The 19,948-nt window shown below is 57.0% G+C and overlaps 1 protein-coding gene across 2 annotated transcripts in view; it reads right to left on the reverse strand.

Annotated features, from left to right (window-relative positions):
• The window catches only part of SLC22A23 (solute carrier family 22 member 23), a 170,289-nt gene that overhangs the window by 27,169 nt on the left and 123,172 nt on the right, over window positions 1–19,948 (reverse strand). The window contains exon 4 of one of the 2 annotated variants that reach the window (XM_062184039.1): window positions 16,196–16,364. In XM_062184039.1, the coding sequence (XP_062040023.1) occupies window positions 16,196–16,364 (169 nt within the window). Of the gene's footprint in view, window positions 1–16,195; window positions 16,365–19,948 lie in introns of those variants that run through there. The other variant, XM_062184048.1, reaches the window with a different exon arrangement.

A 19,948-nucleotide genomic window follows, 5' to 3' on the forward strand; every position in this document is an offset into this window, starting at 1 on the left:
GGCGTGCTGGCCCTGGAGAAAGCCCAGGCGTGGCTGCTGGAGTCTGGATAGTGTGTGGTGCGGCCTCATTACAGAACTGGATGCAATCTCCCCGGGCCAGCACATAATGCAATAATGTCCGGCAAATTAAAGAGCAGCCAGCGGCACAGGACCGGGGAGGAGGCTGAGAGATCGATCGCCTTCCGCAGAAAATTAAAAGGTCCAGGAGGCAGCTGGAGACATCCGCCCCGCGCACCCTTGCAGGTGATGGCTGAGAGGTGACCTTGGGGATGACTTCCGCAGCGCCCAAGTGACCGGTTGTAAAAGCCACAGCGGCTTTCTGGGCGGATGGGGCTGTGGCCAGGATGCTTTTGGTTGGCTTTTCCCGTCTTTGTAGCTGTTATCACACATGTAGGTAAACGGGAGGAATTTTATCCATGGGGTGAGGTGGAGGCAGGCAACCCCTTCATTACATGGTGTGCTATTACACCCCCATTTCACAAATAGGAAAAGCGAGGTGAAGGAAGTTCAAGTATGTGGCCCCAGGACGTGAATCCTCATCATCTCACTCGACAGATTTTCGGGCGAGGAAGACTTGGGTCTTGACCTTCCCACCTGACAAGCTGGGTGCTCACGGATTCCCCCAGGACTTCTGCAGGGAGCATGGGGGCCAAGCCAAAGGTCTTCGTTCCCCCTGCACAAGTCCCAGTCCCTGTGCAGGAAGCAGGGCGCGGGGAACGGCAAAGAGGGCTCCCAGATGCAGAGGGGGGAAGGCATTGTGCCTGTGCTGCTCAAGACAGGACGCACCCCAGGACGTGCCTGTGTGTGAAAGCACCCAGCACGCGGCAGGGGGAGTGCGCCGTGTGCATCCAAGACTGATCCCCCTGGCCACATACACTTCACAGCCAGCACAACCCGGAGCCCAGCACGGTGCTGATACAGCCAGAGAGGGCACAGCTGGTCTTTGGGTCTGCGTGGGGTACAGGGAGGGCACGGCTGGTCTTTGGGTCTGCGCGGGATACAGGGAGGGCACGGCTGGTCTTTGGGTCTGCGTGGGGTACAGGGAGGGCACGGCTGGTCTTTGGGTCTGCGCGGGATACAGGGAGGGCACGGCTGGTCTCTGGGTCTGCGCAGGGTGCAGGGAGGGTACGGCTGGTCTTTGGGTCTGCGTGGGGTACAGGGAGGGCATGGCTGATGTTTGGGTCTGCGCGGGGTGCTTGCTGGTTGGCAGGTGTCACTGAGACACCTGCTAGCGCACTGTGAGCGCACCCTGCAGGCGGTACGCAGAAGTGCTGGGCCCAGCATTGGTGGCACTGGCCCGCTTATCAGAAGTCAAGATTGGGCACATGACCCACGCTCTCGGCGGCACACCCAGGCAGCTGCCCTCCGCGGGCTCTGGATCTGGCCTCTGACCCAGCAGAGCGCCCTGGAGGATGGCGGGATGGGGGCTCTTTTCTCTTGATGATAACACACAGAAGGGACCTGTGGCCCTACAGCCAACGGTGGCTGCACCTGTGCCCCTTTCAAAAGCGCATTTAGGAGGCCCACAGCCCTTTACCACTCCCAGAACCCAGAACCTTTTCACTGAACTCGCGATGAAACTCGAACTGGCCTGAGCCCAGTACAGGCAGAACTTGACCTGCGTGTGAGGGGGCTTGGCTGCCACTCATTGCTCCTCACGTGCGTCTGATGGCTGAGGGTGGCCGCAGCTCCTGGTGGGGGCTCCGCACCATTCAGCATTTCAAGTAAGCCCCCTGGGAAGCAGGACCAGAGCACCCACAGCATGAGGCCAGGAAGATCGCCACCCCCACCCCTGCAGAGCACGGCGCCCCTCCCCTTCCTGTCCCAGCAGGTCCCAGGTGGGAGAATCACCAGGGAGTCACAGCTGAAGAGGCCGGGACCAAAGAGCTTGGCTATGGCATCAATGCTTGGTTAAGCAACTCAGAGATAAATCCATTCTCTACTCCGGAGCGAAAGGTTGCAGACTCTGTCCCTGGTGGGTGGATCAGCAAGGAGAGGGAGAAACCTACAACGGGCTATTCCTTGGGGATGTCCACTCCGAGCCAGGCTGCCACCTGGGAGAGCCTGGAGGACGTTCCGCTCAGGGAGAAGGGCCGGTCACGGGGGGACAGACGCTGCCGGTGCCACTTCTGCAGGGTGCGCAGCGCGGCCAGTCGCACAGGGACACACAGGAGTAGCCTGGGGTTCTGCAGGGCAGGGGGACGGGGGGAGGGTGTCTACTTAGAGCGCAGAGCCTCAGTGTTTGCAAGATGCGATCTTGGGGCTGGCTGCTCCTGACGCCTGCACCCCAGGGTGACTCAGCTGCTGAGCCGTGCACTTAAAACGGGTAAGTGCTCTATGCATTTTGTCACACTGAAAACTACTTCCAGACCAGAGAAAGCACCCCCGACCTCTGACCCTGGCCCCCGCAAGGCGAGCCCCGGTGTGCATCCTTGCAAAGTACACTCAGGGCACACACACACGCACACCATGGCATTGCTCGCCCCACCCTGCAAGCCTTTCCCTGCAGAGCACCACACACGTGCCCCCTGGCGCCTGGGTGTCGTGTGCCGTGGCTTGCAGCCTTGGGCTGGGACAGAGGCACGTTGACATCCTGCCTGGGAGCTGAGGACAGGAACGCCAGGGCCATGGGGCCTCACAGCAGCCAGGCCGGACTACGGCATTTCCCAGCCCACACAACCTCACAGAGCCCCTTCCCCTACCCTGCTGTGGCTTCCATGAGCACAGACAAAGCCATGGACCAGAGACTCAGCCAAAGGGGCCTGGAAACCCAGGGGTCACACGGTCCATCCACTGCCTCACAGACGAGCCCTCAGGGTCTTGGCTGAATTGAAGTCCAGGTGAGAGAGACGCTGGCCACCTAGGCTGGGCGGAGGCAGGGGAGAGGGCAGGGCTGACGATGGCTGGCACCACTGTAGGAGGGGGGTCTATCAGCCAGGTCACAAGGGGAATCCAGCCTCCTTCCCAGTGCCAGAAGCCCACAGCCCACCGACAGATGCCGCCAAAAGATCCCATGGCCATGCCCGGTGCCATGGTTATGGCACCAAGGAGAGGTTAAGTTCGATGTCAGAAGCTGGTCCTGGGTTTGCTCTTAACCCAGGCCTGCGCTGTGCAGATGCCCTGGGGCCTGCGGTGCCATAGCCCAAGAGGCAACACCAGGACTCCAGACCTGGTGCTGGGATTTTGCTCTACATCGACCTGTGTATGTGTTGCCTTCAAAAGCAGGGGAAGCCGATGCCGCGTCTCACTAGGCTAATCCTCCACCTGTGGTGCCGGCACCCCAGATTCTAGTCCCGGTTGGGGTGCTGGATTCTGTCCTGGTTGCTCCTCTTCCAGGCCAGCTCTCTGCTGTGGCCTGGGAGGGCAGTGGAGGATGGCCCAAGTGCTTGAGCCCTGCACCCGCATGGGAGACCAGGAGAAGCACCTAGCTTCTGGCTCCTGGCTTTAGATTGGTACAGTGAGCCAAGGGAAGGAAGACCTTTCTCTCTGTCTCTCTCTTTTACTGTCTAACTCTGCCTGCCAAAAAACAACAAACAAACAAACAAACAAACAAAAAAAGCAGGGGAAATGCATTTTAGAGAGATTTCCACCCAAATTAACTATAAGAGTGCTGGTGTTTTTTTTTTTTTTTAAACATTGTACTTTTTTATTTCAAAGGCAGAATTACAGAGAGAGGGAAAGACAGAGAAATTACCTACCTGCAGGTTCATCCCCCAAATGCCTGCAACAGCCAGGGCTGGGCCAGGCCAGGGCCAGGAGCTTGGGACTGCATCTGGGTCTCCCACGTGAGTGGCAGAGGTCCAAGCGCTTGTATTGTCATCTGCTGCCTTCCCAGAGCATAAGACATTCTGAAAAGGGGGCTAGCATGTGGCACGGAGGTAAAGCTGCCGCCTATGATGCCAGAATCCCATATGAGTGTTGGTTCGAGTCCTGGCTGCTCCACTTTCCATCCAGCTCCCTGCTGAGGTGCCTGGGAAAGCAGGGGAAGATGGCCCAAGAGCTTGGACCCCTGCACCCACATGGGAGACTTGGATGAAGCTCCTGACTCCTGGCTTCAGCCTGGTCTATCCCTGGCCATTATGGCCATCTGGGGAAATCAAACAGCGGACAGAAGACCTCTCTCTGTCTCTGCTTCTCTCTCTGTAACTTATTTATTTATTTATATTTATTTATTTTTTATTTTTTATTTTTGACAGACAGAGTGGACAGTGAGAGAGAGAGAGACAGACAGAAAGGTCTTCCTTTTTGCCATTGGTTCATCCTCCAATGGCCGCCGCGGTAAGTGCGCTGCGGCCAGCACATCGCGCTGACCCGATGGCAGGAGCCAGGTGCTTCTCCTGGTCTCCCATGGGGTGCAGGGCCCAAGCACTTGGGCCATCCTCCACTGCACTCCCGGGCCATAGCAGAGAGCTGGCCTGGAAGAGGGGCAACCAGGACAGGATCGGTGCCCCGACCAGGACTAGAACCCGGTGTGCCAGCGCCGCAAGGCGGAGGATTAGCCTACTGAGCCGCGGCGCCGGCTACTTATTTATTTTAAATAGATAAATTGTTTTTAAAAAAGAAATTCTGGAAAGATTCACAAAAGAAAAACTGTAAATCAAGGTTTCTAGCACGGAGTTAAATCCCCGCTGAGAGAGAATCTTCAGTTCTTGGCTTAAAGCTCTTGCGAAAATTAAAGCTCCGACCCAGTAGGTGAGTCCCCACATGGGTGGATCGATCCTTCCTTCCTTCCTTCCTTCCTTCCTTCCTTCCTTCCTTCCTTCCTTCCTTCCTTCCTTCCTTCCTTTTCTTTCTCCTTTTTAAGCTTTAGTTCTGTTTGAAATCAAAAAGATAAGGTGACAAGGTTTGGTTCTGGGTATAGCAAGTGGGTGAATTTGCTTTTGCTTTCTTCACACAGTTCAAACAATTGCTTCTCAAAAACCCAGGTGCCACGGTCCCGTTATCTGGCAGGACTGCGCAGGAAACACTGGTCAGCGTCACTACTGCAGCCAGGTCAGGTCGCTTATTCCCCGGGGCTTCGGTTCCCGTCACTGTGCAGGGAGGGGCGGGACGGCACCACGGCCCTGCGCGGCTCCAACATTCGCTGTGGGAGCCGAGGGCTTCGGGCAGGGAGAAGAGAGGCTGTTGGCCGCAGCGCACCACACACCCTTAGGCCGCCCTTGGGGGTGTCGGGCAGGTGCAGGCAGCCCTGAGATGTCCTGGAGCCAGCTTTCCGTGAGTCCCCAGCTCTGAGCAGCTAACGGCTGCGGTAGGCTTAGAACGTCCCTCGGTCCATACCACAAGCCGATGAAGCTTGGAGTTCACCCACCTCCTGTCACCTGACTTTCTCCACCTCTCCCTCCTCCTCTTTTCACTTATTCACGCAAGCCATGATGAAGACACAGCGAGCATAAGAGACACAGGGCGTACAGCACATAAAAGCCACCATGGGACTCGATTTGGCAAATGACCAACGGAAGCCAGGCATTGCGGAGAGGGGCGTGGCTGTGGTTCCTGCTTGTAACTGGGACGTTCCTACCTCTGAGTTCACAGTCTGCCACAGGGAGCCCAGCCGACCCTCTTCCTGGGGAAGTAACCCCTCCCAACCTGCTGGCTCCAACCCAGGTCCCCAGCGGGTGACACATCCCTGCTGGTCCTGCTCTGACCTCATGGCTCGGAAGGGTGCTTGCTATCACCACACCTCTCCCAACTCCCCCAAAACGAGCCAGGACGTGTCAGCCGGCCCTGACGACCGGGCAAGGCTGACCTCCTCTCCTGTCCAGGCTACCTCCCTTAGGGCAGGTGGTGGCCTCTGCTGGAGCTCTGAAGGCCACCCCTGGATGATGGGTCGCCCCCGCCCCGGCCTCACTCTGTCCCTCCACATGGGCTTTGGCCAGCTGCCGGAGCAGCCACCACTCAGCAGCCGGCACCAGATACCTGTCACCACGTGCATCTACCACGTGCTGTCTATAGTCCAGCCCATCATCTCCACGGAGCACAGCCACATGCACTTGGGTACATGTGGACACGCACACACACGGACAGACATGTGCACACATACTGACACAGGCATGCTGACACACACGTGCACACAGATGCGCTCACTTGTGTAGGGACACACACACACACACACGTGCACAAGCGGCACAGTGCCTAGCTCCAAGGCCATAGCGATCCTCAAAATAGCCAGAAACAGTCTCAGCTTGGCGGGGCAGGGAAGTGACACGGCCGCTCGGAGACCGTGGCCCAGGGCCGGCAGGGCAGGTGGTTAGATGGTGGTGGTGGGGGGGGGGCTCGCTGCTCTGGGGCCGGCGGGAGGCAGGAGTACCTGCAGCAGCCACACTGACTCCAGGGTTCCCGGTGTCTCACACAGTCTGCACCCCCAGGAGTTAAGAACGGGGTGGCCTCTTGCCAGAGGGCTCCCTAAAAGTCCACACCACCAGCAGATCCCAAAATGCCGACTGAGAGAACATTTGGATCTCATTTTTAACTGCTCATCCAAATTTTACGATCGAAACATGGCCTGCCATTTTTGTTCCTATGTGTGCTAATCTTCCGCTAACCCAGAAAACTTGTTAGACAAACAGGATTTGGCCAAAGTGTGTGTGTGTGTGTGTGTGTGTTTTAAGTTTCCTTAACTGGCAGATAAACTGTAAAGTGATGACTGCGAGTGCATTTGCGCTCCGGAGACCCCACGCTTTCTAAGATTCACCTCTGCGCTCTCCTTTCCCAGGTGGCTTTGCTGTGGCCAGAACTGAATCCTCTCCCCTCTCGCGTGCAGGGACTCCCACAGCCCTGGCTTCCTCTATAATGAAGTCTCTGCGTGCAGCGTGGTAGCTTCACTCCCTTTGGGGTCAGCGCTGTGGCGTAGTAGGCTGGGCCTCTCTGCCTGCAATGCTGGCATCTCATAGGGGCGCCAGTTCAAGTCCTGGCTGCTCCACTTCTGATCCAGCTCTCTGCTAATGAGCCTGGGAAAGCAACAGAGGATGGCCCAAGTGCTTGGGTCCCTGCCATTCACGTGGGAGACCTGGAAGAAGCTCCTGGCTCTGGGCTTCAGATGGGCCCAGCTCCAGCCATTGTGGTCATTTGGGGAGTGAACCAAGGTATCCAAGCTCTGTCTGTAACTCTGCATCTTAAATAAACAAGTAAATCTTTTTTTTTTTTAAGGAAATAAAACTATTTTAGGTGGAAGCAGCATTGTACCCCTCAAGTATATTACAAGTGTGTGGACACACACGTATTTCAAAAGGTTCATGAAGAGTAGAATTAAAAGATGAGTTTATTTTGGTGCATTCTGAAACCCGTGCATAATTTTTCACACCACACATTTTATATGGACCTTTTAAAAATCCCCTCAGGCACGAATTTCAAAATTGTTGGTGACAGAATAAATTTATCTTTTAATTTTGCCACAAATTTTTGAAGTATGTGTGCATGGATTCTTTTTTTTTTTTTTTAAAGATTTATTTTATTTACTTGAAAGACAGAGTTACAGAGAGAGGTAGAGACAGAGAGAGAGAGGTCTTTCATCCACTGGCTCACTCCCCCCAGATGGCAGCAATGGATGGAGCTGCACTGATCTGAAGCCAGGAGCCAGGAGCTTCCTCCAGGTCTCCCACATGGGTGCAGAGGCCCAAGGACTTGGGCCATCTTCTACTGCTTTTCCAGGCCATAGCAGAGAGCTGGATCAGAAGAGAAGCAGCCGGGTCTCGAACCGGCACTCATATGGGATGCCAGCACTGCAGGCCAGGGTGTTAACCCGCTGTGCCACAGTGCCAACCTTGTGCATGGATTCTTAAGGGGTCTTTTTAAACATTTTTAAAGGAAAGGCTAATTAATTTAAAAAGTTATTTGAAAGGCAGAGGGAAGAGAGAGAGGCTGAGACAGGTAAAGAGAGATTTTTCCATCTGTTGCTTTGCTCCCCAAATGTCCACAACAGCCAGGGCTGGGCCATGCTTACACCAGGAAAATGGAACTCCATCCTCCCGTGTAAGTGGCAGGGACCCAAGTATTTAACCCTTCACCTGCCACCTCGCAGGGTGCACATTGGTGAGAAATTAGAATTGTCAGCAGAGATGGGACTGGAACCAGGTATTCCAACATGGAATGTGGGTGTCCCAAGTGGCATGTTAACCTCTGTGCCAACACCACCCCAAAGGGTCTTCTAACATTATTTCAGCAATGACACACAGCAAAATTAATTCATCTACTGACCACATTCTTAATAAGCCCCTACCTGCATACTGATCACCCAATGATTTTTAAGAAGTATGTCTATCAATGTCAAACTACATATTAAATAAAAAAATAAAGACGACATAGAAAATTCCTCCAGGAGTGGGTGTCTGGCCCAGTGGCTAAGCCGCTGGCTTAGAAGCCTGCATCCCAGATTGGGGCACCTGGGTGCAAGTCCTGGCTCCTGCTGCTGCCCCTAGCTTCCTGTAACGTAGGCTCTGGGAGGCGTCTGCACGCAGCTCCGAGCGGTGCAAGCAAACACTCACCAGGCGAGTCTGAGACGATAGTCTTTCCCTACCAGGTGCTTGCCTCAAAGTCTCTGCACCCCACGCTCCCCTGCAGGGGTGGTGGGTCGTGGTCAGGAGCGGAAGACACTGGGGGGGGCAGGCGCCTGCCCCACTGCTGCCTGCGGGGAGGCCAGGAGGCAGGCAAGCCCAGAAGGCCCCCCTCCCGCGGAGCCAGAACACGGCCACCACCAGACTCCAGCAGTGCCTGCATGTGCTCGTGTCCCTGCAATGCAGACATGACTCGGCCAGCACCCTCACCACCAGCAGCCCCCGCCCCCGACTTGTGCTGAGAAGGTCAAGGCCATACCTGCTGCACAGGGAACCGGGGCACCCACTTGAACCCTGAACCCACTTTCATTTCACCAGTGGATGGAAGATCTCTGTCTCTTAGCTCTTTCCAATAAGCAATTTTTTAAAAAGAAGTGTTCGTTGTTTTTTAAATAATTTATTTTTTGGGAGGCAGAGTTAGAGAGAGAGAGAGGGAAAGACAGAGAGAGAGGTCTTCTATCTGCTGGTTCACTCCCTAAATGGCCACAATGGCCAAGGCTGGGCTAATCTGGAGCCAGGAGCCCTGGCTGCCTGTCAAACAGCCCTGAGATGTCCAGGTCTCCCACGTGGGTGCAGGCGCCCAAGCACTTGGGCATCTTCCACTGCTTTCCCAGTCCACAGCAGAGAGCTGGATCCGAAGAGGAACAGACAGGACATAAACTGGTGCTCATATGGGATAGCTGGTGCTACAGGCTTTACCCACTAGGCCACAGTGCCGGCCTCCAGAAGTGTGTGACCATACAATGACTCAGAGGATCACTTTTGGCACTTTTTCAACTTTTTTTTTTTTTTTTTTTTAATTTAAATGGCAGAGTGACAGAGAGAGAGCTTCCATATTGGCTGGTTCAGTCCCCAAATGCCTGTAACAGCCAGGACTGGGCCGGGAGCTCAGTCCAGGCTCCCACGTGGGTGGCAGGGGCCCCGCTGCCTCCCAGGGTGTACATTAGCGGAAAACTGGAACTGGAAGTGGATCTGGGACTAGAATGGTGGTGGGGGTCCTCAGTGGGGACTTAACCACGTGCCAAGTGCCTGCTCGAGGCATGTCAGGTCCCGGCTTGCCTTGGCAGAGTTCCGGCTCCTCAGGGTCACCGGGCTCAGGGCTCACTGGCGCCCCCTGGAGCACCACTTTAAACACAGGTGTGACAGCAGCCTCAGGGCCTGGGCACAGTGAGTGTCTCACCCACGCCCAAATGACGCTCGCGCAGCTAACCTGGGGGCTGCACTCGGGGAACCACGACCCCCCATGCCGCTCCATACCGACCTCCCCACCCTTTTGATTGCCTTGGTTTCCCCATCTCTCCCTTTCACATACACACACACACACACACTTACACAGCCCGAAGCTGTCCTTGGAAAAGGGTGTCCCTCTGAAAGCAAACACAACAGGGCATTGCCGGCCTGGAAGGAGGCACAGGATGCAAGCGCGACATTCCCTTGCCTTGCCACGTGGCTCCACCACGACACCCTTGCTACCCAGAAAACACTGCCGGAGGATGAGCCGGCACCCTCCCGGAGGGTTGAGAGGCCTCTGTGGGGAGCTGGTCTAATAGGTGTGGCTGTCACAGGAGCCAGTGTTGCAGCACAGTGGGTTAAGCTGCTGTCTGTGATGCTGGCATGAATCACGCCTCTCTCTTTTCTGATGCTTTGATGCACACAGCCTTGCTGCTCCTGCGAAGACTGACCAGCCCAGAGTCGGCGATTCCCTGGGACGTGGAAAGACTCCCCTGGGAGTACACAAGCGAACCCATCAGTCCAGAGCCTCTTCCTGTCTCAGGCCCTGGCATTCCGAGTCACCTCTCCACCTGCCCTGCTCACTCCAGGCCCAGGTGTCAGCTGCTGGGGAACACTCCTCACACTCACGCCAGCCAACCCCGAGTCTTCCTGCCTCACGGCGCTCATGTCACTCCCTGCAGAAGCCCTGGTGAAGGCTCCTGGTGCCTCCCCACCTCGTGGTTCTTGGCAACGGGGAGTGGCAGGAGCCCAGATGTCGCCCCTTCTGCTGTCTGCCCGCCCCCCTGTCCCTGTGTCTTACAAACAGGTGGCAGTGGCCAGCCAGCCTCCGGGCTCTTCCTGGTGGCTCCCCCGCTGCCTGCGAGACGGAAACAGAGTCCAAGGACAGCACAGCACTTTGGGCGCCACCCCTCCCTGAGCCTGCGCAGTGTAGACACCCCCAGCCCCCATCGTCGCTGCTGCGTGCCCTCATGTGCCCCACTGGGTGCCTGCAGGAGTCTCTCTGGGGTCAAAGCCCCTCTGCAATCAGACTCTGCAGGTGACCCCTGCCGCCTGCTAGCACAGGCACGGTGACACCTCACCCTGGCCGGCACCGGAGCCGCCTGCGCGTGCCTCTGTCCACGCTCCACGCAGCAGACCGACAGGCCCTCCTCCCACAGGCCACAGTGCGTCGCCGGCCAGCCCCTGGCCACTCTTCCTCCCTCTTCCAGAAGCAGCCAGCGTCGCCCGTTTGCCTGGAACACTTTCCCACCTCGAACTCCACTGTGACTTCTTCTTTCTGGTCCATCAGGTGTCTGCACGTGGCCTCTGGAGCAGGGCTGTCCTGCCCTGTCCCTGCCCTTCGGGGAGCATGATACTCACTGTTTTATGGGTTTAGGGTCTACAGGCTCCCCAGCCTCTCTCCCACTCCTAGGATAGATTTTTCAGGGGAGAGGGACTTGCTCAGCGGCTTGCCTACATAACACTTGGTACCTAGGACAGCACTGGTGCCTACTCAAGAACCATTAGTGGGGGGCTGGTGCTGTGGCGTAGTGGGTAAAGCCGCCACCTGCAGTGCCGGCATCCCACATGGGCACTAGTTCAAGTCCTGGCTGCTCTACTTCCAATCAAGCTCTCTGCTATGGCCTGCAATAGCAGTAGAGGATGGCCCAAGTCCTTGGGCCCCTGTACCCGTGTGGGAGACCCAGGAGAAGCTCCTGGCTCCTGGCTTTGGATCGGCACAGCTCCGGCTGTTGCAGCCAATTGGAGAGTGAACCAGTGGATGGAAGATCTCTCTCTCTGCCTCTCCTTCTTTCTCTATGTAACTCTTTCAAATAAATCTTTTTTCCATCAGCGGAATTAACCTCTTGGCACACTCTCTTCCCTGCAGTCCCGGGGTGCCAGCTCTCCAGTCTACAGTTTTTGGCCCTCCCAATGTCCCCCCCAGATCTGTGACTTCCCCTGTGAGCCCATCTTCGGCGAGAACCTTCTTCCCCGTGAGTGGGAGTGGCGAGTGCCTCCACAGTGCCCTGCCTGTGGCCCTGACAGCTCCGGGGAGCTTCGCTGGTTCCCAGCCCACTGCTCAGCCTTGCGAGCAGCCGGAGCTGGGAGCTCATGGCCACACGTGGTGCAGATTCTCACGCAGGCAATGATTTCTTCAGGGGGGTCCTTCTCTGTGCAGGGGCCCGGGCAGTCGGCCGGCTGTGGGCCGAGTCCCTGTGGTGGACAGAGACGTGCCGGTCCTGTAGTCTGACCGCCAGTTTCACTGCAGGAGCTCAGTTCTCTGTGCCACAGTGGCCTGAGAGTTCACCTGGCCCCTGGCAGGTGTGCGGTCCAAGTCACTCGGCTTCTTCCTGGTATAGCCCCGTGGGCCGCCCCACTGCTGCTCCTGCTAGAACTCTCTCCATGGCCTGGGACTTTCCATTTCTTGCACTGGAGCTCAGCATTGCATTTTCTTTTTCCTTTTTTTTTATTTGACAGACAGTGAGAGAGAGAGAGAGACAGAGGGAAAGGTCTTCCTTCTGTTGGTTCACCTCCAAATGGCCGCTATAGCCAGGTGCTTCCTCCTGGCCTCCCACACGGGTGCAGGGGCCCAAGCACTTGGGCCATCCTCCACTGCCTTCCTGGGCCACAGCAGAGAGCTGGACTGGAAGAGGAGCAACTAGGACTAGAACCCAGTGCCCATATGGGATGCCAGCACTGCAGGCGGAGGATTAGCCAAGTGAGCCACAGCACCGGTCCCAGCATTGCATTTTCAAAAATGTATTCTATCCAGAATTGGTGTATTTGAAAGGTCCCTAACTGTTCAGTCTGTAACCTTTTTATTCTTATTGTTTTATAGGTTTGTTTTTATATATTTGGGAGGCAGGGTGACAGAGAGAGAAGGGGGGGGGGGGAAGAGAGAGAAAAGAGGGGATAGGGAGGGAGGGAGGGAGATCAAGCAAGCGAGTGAGCGAGCATATTGGAGTCAGAGAGAGAGAGAGCTCTTCTATGCTCTGGTTTACTTCCCAAATGACAATAGCCAAGGCTGGGCCAGGCTGAACCCAGAAACCTGCAACTTCACCTGGGTCTCCCACATGTTGCATTAGCAGGGGGCTGGATCAGAAGTGGAACAGGGGCCGGCGCTATGGCGCAGTGGGTTAAAGCCCTGGCCTGAAGCGCTGGCATCCCCTATGGGCACTGGTTCTAGTCCCGGCTGCTCCTCTTCCGATCCAGCTCTCTGCTATGGCCTGGAATAGCAGTAGAGGATGGCCGAAGTCCTTGGGCCCCTGTGCCCATGTGGGAGAACCAGAAGAAGCTCCTGGCTCCTGGCTTCAGATCAGTGCAGGAAGACCTCTCTCTCTCTCTCTCTCTCTCTCTGCCTCTCCCTGCCTCTTCTCTCTCTGTGTAACTCTGACTTTCAAATAAATAAAAATAAATCGCTTAAAAAAAGATAAAAACTTGTATTTCTAAAAAAAAAAAAAAAAGAAAAAAAAAAAAAGAAGTGGAGCGGCCAGGACTCAAATAAGCCCCCTGAGAGGGGATGCTGGCATTGCAGGCTGTGATGCAGCCCCCTGTCCCACAGTGCCGTCTCCCAGCCTGCCAACTGCCCAGGAGCTGTCTCCCAGCCCATGTGCGCACCTGTGTCTTGACTGCTCCTGACCCAAGCACCTGCAGTCCCTGGGCCTGTGCTGCGTGTGATGGGGCCCAAAGTCCTCGTTCACGCATGTGCTTCCGTGTCTGCTTCCGAGGGCTCGCCACAGTGCCACGTCCACTGCCGGTGCTTTGGACCCCAGGTGCCCACAGTAAATACTTGCATATTAATGGAAAGTGGGCAGTTTTCAATATCTTGCCCCTAGCAGCTGGTCCTGCTGGCCAGCGCTGCCACTCCCTCCTCTGCCAGCAGCAGGCAGCTCCATCCTGTCGAAAACAGAGCCTGCTCAGCAGATGGGAGGGAGGGGAGATGAGGACAAAAACACAGGCACCTTGGCAGCCTTGGAATTCAGCCATTCTCGTGGAGAGCTGCAAGGCTGGTAGGCAAAAGAGGAGCAGGAGCCTCACCGAGTTTTTCAGCCTGCCCCCTTCACGACGAGATTCCTGTAGTGTTGAGGCTAGTGATGTACTAGCGGTAACAGCAGCGGTAGTTAACATTTTCTAGGTTTGAGAATGTGTGCTAAGCACCTTCATAACATAAGTGCAGCACACAACAATACTACTACTAACAAGGCTGACTGTACTGGTCCACTACAAAATGGTGCCACGTGATGGCACCAGGCTAAGTGCTTCTGCTGTGTTAGCACAGTGACTTCTCCCAACTCCATCACTGCTGTGACGGACACATGGCTGGTGAACCCAGGGCATGGAGAGGTTAGGCGACTTTCCCAAGGTCACAGCCTCCCTGCCACACCGCCCCTCCATGCACTTGCTCTGGATGCATTATTTCAACTTGCAAAGGAACCGCAGGAGACAGGCACCGTTAGGACCCCCCCCCCCCACCGTTTTTACAGAGAGGAGAAATGGGGGCTCAGAAAGGATTGAAGCAGAGAGCTTGGGCCGGCACAGCCAGGAGTGGGACCAGCTCTTCCTGGGCCCAAGAGCAGAGCTGTGAGCACCGGGACCGCAGTCCTCACACACACACAGGTGCCACACAGGTGTGCACTTTCACTTGTTACGGTCCCCTGGATGCCGACCATTTCAGAAGCTTGACGATTTCACTAAGAAATTTGTATATTTCCAGTAATTCCCCTGCCTGTCATTGAACCTCAGTACCTTCCTAAAACCCAACTGAAGAAACTGAGCCACCGCAGTCACTCCCCAGGGCCCAGCCTCGCAGGCCTGCAGCAGCTCCCTGAAGTCCCCTCTGCCACCTCTCCCTGGCAGGTGTCCCACCTGGCCCCTGAGGGGCAGGGAGCCAGCCGTGTCCGCCCTCCCAGGGATGCGAGTCTCCAAAAGGCTGCTCACCCCACCCCAGGCCTCCAGCTCCCTGGACTGGCAGACAGCAAGGGTGCCCTTGGGTAGGGTGGGGGCTGGGGTGCAGATGGGGTAAGTTAAGGCAGGGACAGAGTGGGGCAAGTGCCGCCGTCCTCAGGTCTAGCCAGCGTGGGGACAACAGTGCTGTCCTCTGATAACGAGGATTGCGACCACTGACTGCCAGTGAGAGCTTGCAGGCTGTGCCTGGTGCAGGGTAAAGCAGAGAGCAGGTGCATGCTAGAAAAACCAGCGTCCTTGAACTCTCCACGTGGAGGCCACCAGGAGGGGGGGTAGGGCTTCCGGCAATGACAAAAGGGAAGGCACAGGCTGCCCTGGAGTGCGCCAGGCTCCTGCGGCATGGGAGGCAGGGGTGTGGACAGTGCTTGGCATAGCACCGCAGAGGCGCTCGGTCTCGGTGAGGGTAGCTGTCGAAGGCCTCCCTGGCAGGTGGCCCTACGAGGTAAGGGCTGTTTTCCCATCCCAGCACCCAGCTAACAGCCCTCTTGGCCCTGGTGAGTTCTAGAGCAAGGCCACAGGTGACAAGGTGGGCCAGAAATCTGGCTCCCATGATGAGTGAAAAACAGCAAGGCAGCCAGGCGGGGCTGTGCCTGCTACAGTGTATCCCGCTCGGGGACACGGAGGCTCCGAGTGGAGGGGACAGCAGGAAGCAAAGAAAGGGGTGGTTAACAAACAGGGCAACACAGCCACGTTCCCCTCCCCCAGTCATCTCTACCTGGTTTTCGCCCTCGGTTGAACAGCCAGTCCCTGGGGAGGTTTTTGAACACAGCTTCCCCGGCGCTTGCTCCAGACCAGTGTTCACTCTGGTTTCTCCCCCTAAGCTGATCACGTGGTCCTCAAAGGCACCTGAGGCTCAGGTCGAGCAGGGGTGGTGGGCGAACTTTGTTCCCTAACTGAAATGACCGGAGGGTACTGGTTTTGGCTTTAAGGGTCCCCCTGTGCAGCTCTGGGGGGAGCCATAGGCAACGCTTGTGGAAACAGCTGAGCAAGGGCTGTGCACCACCAGCACGCCCCCGTGGTCACAGCTGCGGGCTGTACCAGGCCCCCAGGCTGACGTCGGCCCCCTTTTCCCTAGAGGGGACGGGGAGCTTTGCTAAGCCACTCCTTCAGCATCTCCAGGGTTCCCTCCCGACACAAGAAACCCCACTGAGCACAGCACATCAAAGTGACGCCTTGGAGTAGGCAGCGGCGTGCAGGCTGAGGCCAGGCTGAGGCCAGGCTGAGGCCAGGCTGACCGTGGGCAGGTGACAGGTGCCACCTGAAGGCACGCGGGACCCATTCTACAACTCTGTCTACCTTTGTGTCTGTTTGGACATTGTGTAGGACAAAGAGTTAACAAGTGAAATGAAAGGAAGGAGATGGGGAATAGCTCCCTCTGGGGGAGCTGAAGGTCCAGGCAGATCAGGTATCCAGGTGTGGGGGCAGGGAATACAGAGCAGGTGCAGGGGTGAGGCGTGGAAGATACTCACGACCAGTAGAGCAGCATGAGCAGGAAGGGGCAGATGATGAGGGCCTGCAGCACCTGCCAGTCCCGGCACAGGGCAGCCAGCCCGGGCATGAGAAACTGGCCCGCCATGGCCACGAAGCTCGCCACCATGGTGACCATGAACCGTCTTCCTGGGGGGCACAGCTCTATTCCTGCAACACAGAACCAACAGGGAGGCGTCAGCGCTGTCTGATGGGCGAAGGTGTGCCGGGTGCAAAGCTGAGGCTCCATGGGAGGGGTGGGGAGGGCGTCACTCATGCGAAGTCGTATGCAGGGCAGTGGCAGGAGGACACCGTCATTCCGGGGTGCCCAGCTGTGCGACTGCTGCTGCCAGGGCTGGGGTTCTTGGAGTCCCTCACTGTCCTCACTTCCTCTGCTCTCCGTATGGCGGTGGGTCTGCTGTCCAGCAGGTTCCCTCCATGCCCACGCTGTGGCCTTGCCTCCCTCCCTGGGGGACACTCTAACCCCTGGGCAGGGCACCAGGAGCATCTACCTGCTCTCTCCCCGACCTGCACTGCCCGTCCCTCCCTCTGCTCTTGCCCCCAGGCTCCTGACAACTCCAAATTCTGGGCAACCCCACCCCCATCCCCCCCGTCCCCACGCGCCGAGTGGAACTGCAGCTTCTCTGTTTAAAGACGAGGAAACCAAATGACAGCGTCAGCTCTCAGATCATATAGCTGTGGCCTAACTGGAAACTCAACTTTGCTCACTGTGAAATGGGTGTGCTGTGTGCCCCTTTCCTGGGCTGGGCTGTGTGCGAGTCACTCTCCCGCAAAGGCTGGTGGGAGACCACAGTGCCTCCTGCTTGCAAGACTCTCCTCTTAATTTGTCCTTGAGTGAAAAAGACAGTTGCAAAATGTAACCTGTGGTATCCGAGCGACAACCAAGAGAGACCTACTACCTGGATTGCCATGATACAAACCCCGAACAGCAGAAAAAGCAGCCGGGTTGCATATATTTTCCCCTGTGATGTGTTATACATTTACTTGCCATTTGAATTCTACAATACCTAGTATCCTCTAAAGTGATCTTACTCGCATATTGTTTTTGAAGTGTAGCTAAAATGATTCCAAATGAAGAAAGCTCCCCAGGAGAAAGCACCAGCAGGCCTGTGTGTCACATGGTGGGCTCCGTGGAGGGCTTGTGGCGGCCCAGCTGCCAGGCCCAGAGCAGGTCACAGGCGGTAGGAAGGGGAGCAGGTGTGGGGGAGGGCAGATCAATTACACTGGGCTGCAAGGATATCTCAGCCTTAGCCGGGCAGGGACGCCGCGCCGGCCACTGCCTATGCCAGCGCGTGTGCAGGAGACCACACCCGTGTCATCAGTGTCCACCGCCACTTGGCCATGGGCACGGAGCTCGGCACTGCAGCGCCACAGAAGCCGGGGGTCAGGCAGCACAGCTCACAAGGCGCCTTCTTGTTTGGTTAAGAAAACTCAGCAGCCCACGCCGGCCCTTTGCCAGCCCCGTTCCTTCCCATGGCGTAGACCACGCTCGCCTCAAAGCCGACTTTCTCTGAGACTTCCGCTGCTCGAAGCAGCAAAGCCAACAGGGTCTTCTCAGGGAAGACGAGCTCCTTTTCCTCCTGCAGTGCAAGCAGTGGATGTGCTGCTGTGGAAAACGGAGGTCTACATTAGCCAGGGCAAGTTCCTGGTGTGCAGGCTCTGCCCGGCTGCTCCCAGACCTCCTGGCCACCCAGGAACCTCTCAACAGGCCCAGGGAACGCTGGTGGAGAGAGCGCCTTGGCTTCAGGTCAGTGGGGCTGCCGCCGCACGGACGGCGAACACTGCTGTGGCCCTGTCCTGACACCGCTCTTTAGTAGCGGCATGACAGTATGAAGGTATCCGTGAGCCCAGCGGTGCCGCCGCACCTGCTGCTTTGCTTCCCGCCATTTCAGTTAGTTCACTGTAGTCCATGGAAAATTCCAGAACTCCACAATCCCTGACTTTTGAACTGTACAGCACCCAGCACTTGATGAAACCGCCCACAGCCCTGCTCTATCCTGCCCAGGCCATGAGTCACCCTTTGTTCAGACCCCCCCCGTGGTCACTCAGCAGCCGTCTCGGTCATCAGACCCACTGTCGGGCTATCGCAGCGCTGGCGGCCATCAAAGACGGAAGCTCCAACTCCCAGGCGTCCAGCGTGCAGCCCTGCCCCTGCTGTGCTAAAGGGCCCTGGCTCAGAGCCAGCGTGCCAGGGGCCAAGTATCCCTCGGGTTACTGAGTAACTGCCCCACAGTGCAGGACTGGCAACGTCGGCAATTCGGATGCGTCAGAGAGAAGCTGTCAAGAGCTTCCGACTCAGGAAGAAAAACGTCACCCGCTCAGGTGGCTCAGATCCACAGTGCGATCGGGACAGAGCTGCTTAACTCGCTTTCCCAAGACATTCTGAAGGCCCCTCGTGTGCAGGGCTGGTGCCAGCCTCGCTTCCAGGCATCCATGGGGGTCATGGACGCTCCCTTCAGGGGTGCAGGGGGCACTGCACAATTCTCTGTCTCGGGACAGCTAATCCCACACACTCACTTACACCTGCCCGATGTCCTGCACAGGTTCATGGGGCAACCTCGTGGCCAGGGTCAAGGTTGGCTGGTTCCTTGACAGGCAGGCGACTCTGCAGTCCGACCTCACGAGCCGGCGCGGCTGGCACAGCTCCCCGTGTGACTGTCCACAGGTGACAGTGTTTCCTCCGCAGGGTCTCTCCCTCCTCCCTGCAACTTCCCACAACCTGAAGTGTGCCCCTGGGGGCCAGGAATGCACTGGCTCAGCCCCACCCAGACCTCCAGGTCAGCACCTGCATTTCAGAGAGCCCACCCCCCACCCCCGCCCCAGACCACTCCTGGGGAAGCCCTTGGCTGTCTGTGGACCTTGCCGCTCCTCCAGGGCAGAGGAAAAGCCAGGGTACTGCAGCAGACGGGCCCAGAACACGCAGCGCTTGTCCCAAGGACGCAGGTGTGGCTGCTCGCTGGTGCCGTGACTCGCAGGAATGTCTTTTCTACCCTGCTTGAATCGACCGCATTCCAAAGGTGGCCACAAAGGCGTTTTAAAAAGCAATTAAAAGGAACCACAAGCACTCTGGGCTTGCCGTTATCACATGTTCCTTCTGGAGGACGGAGAAGGGGTTTTCTGAAGTGGAAGAGGAAAGAATCCGTCGGAACATTCGAGTCTGAAGACCTGGCATCCGTCAGGAGGGGCTGGCACTGCAGGGGGACCGTGTGGGCCACTAGCGCCTGTCCCCAGCTCTGCGAGTGAGAGCCGTTGCTCGGTGGACATGCAGGCCTTGGATTTCAAAGGCAGGAAGTGGGGCCTGGCTGGTGCACAGAGCAGGTCACCGGAAGGCAGGCACACACAGCACTTGCATGAGACCCGGCTGTCAGCTCCATCCCTGGGCTTCTTCGAGCCAATTTCTTACTTTCTTCCCTTCCCTTTCTTAAGTTTTATTTACTTGAGAAGCAGAGCGAGAGCGAATATCTTTCATGTGCTGGTTCATGCCTAAAATGGCCTCAATGGCCAGGCCTGGGCCAAGCCAAAGCCAAGGAGAAGCTAGGAGCCTGGAACTCCATCCTGGTGTCCACATGTGTGCAGAGGCCCGAGCACTTGGGCCATCTTCCACTGCTCTCCCAGGTGCATTAGCAGGGAGCTGGATCAGAAGTGGAGCAGCTGGGACTCGAACTAGTGCTCATACAGGATGCTGGTGTTTCAGCGGCAGCTGAACCTGCTGTGCCACAATCCTGGCCCCTTCT

The sequence above is a fragment of the Lepus europaeus genome, chromosome 3 (assembly GCF_033115175.1).
Source record: "Lepus europaeus isolate LE1 chromosome 3, mLepTim1.pri, whole genome shotgun sequence".
Classification (NCBI taxonomy): Eukaryota; Metazoa; Chordata; class Mammalia; order Lagomorpha; family Leporidae; genus Lepus; species Lepus europaeus.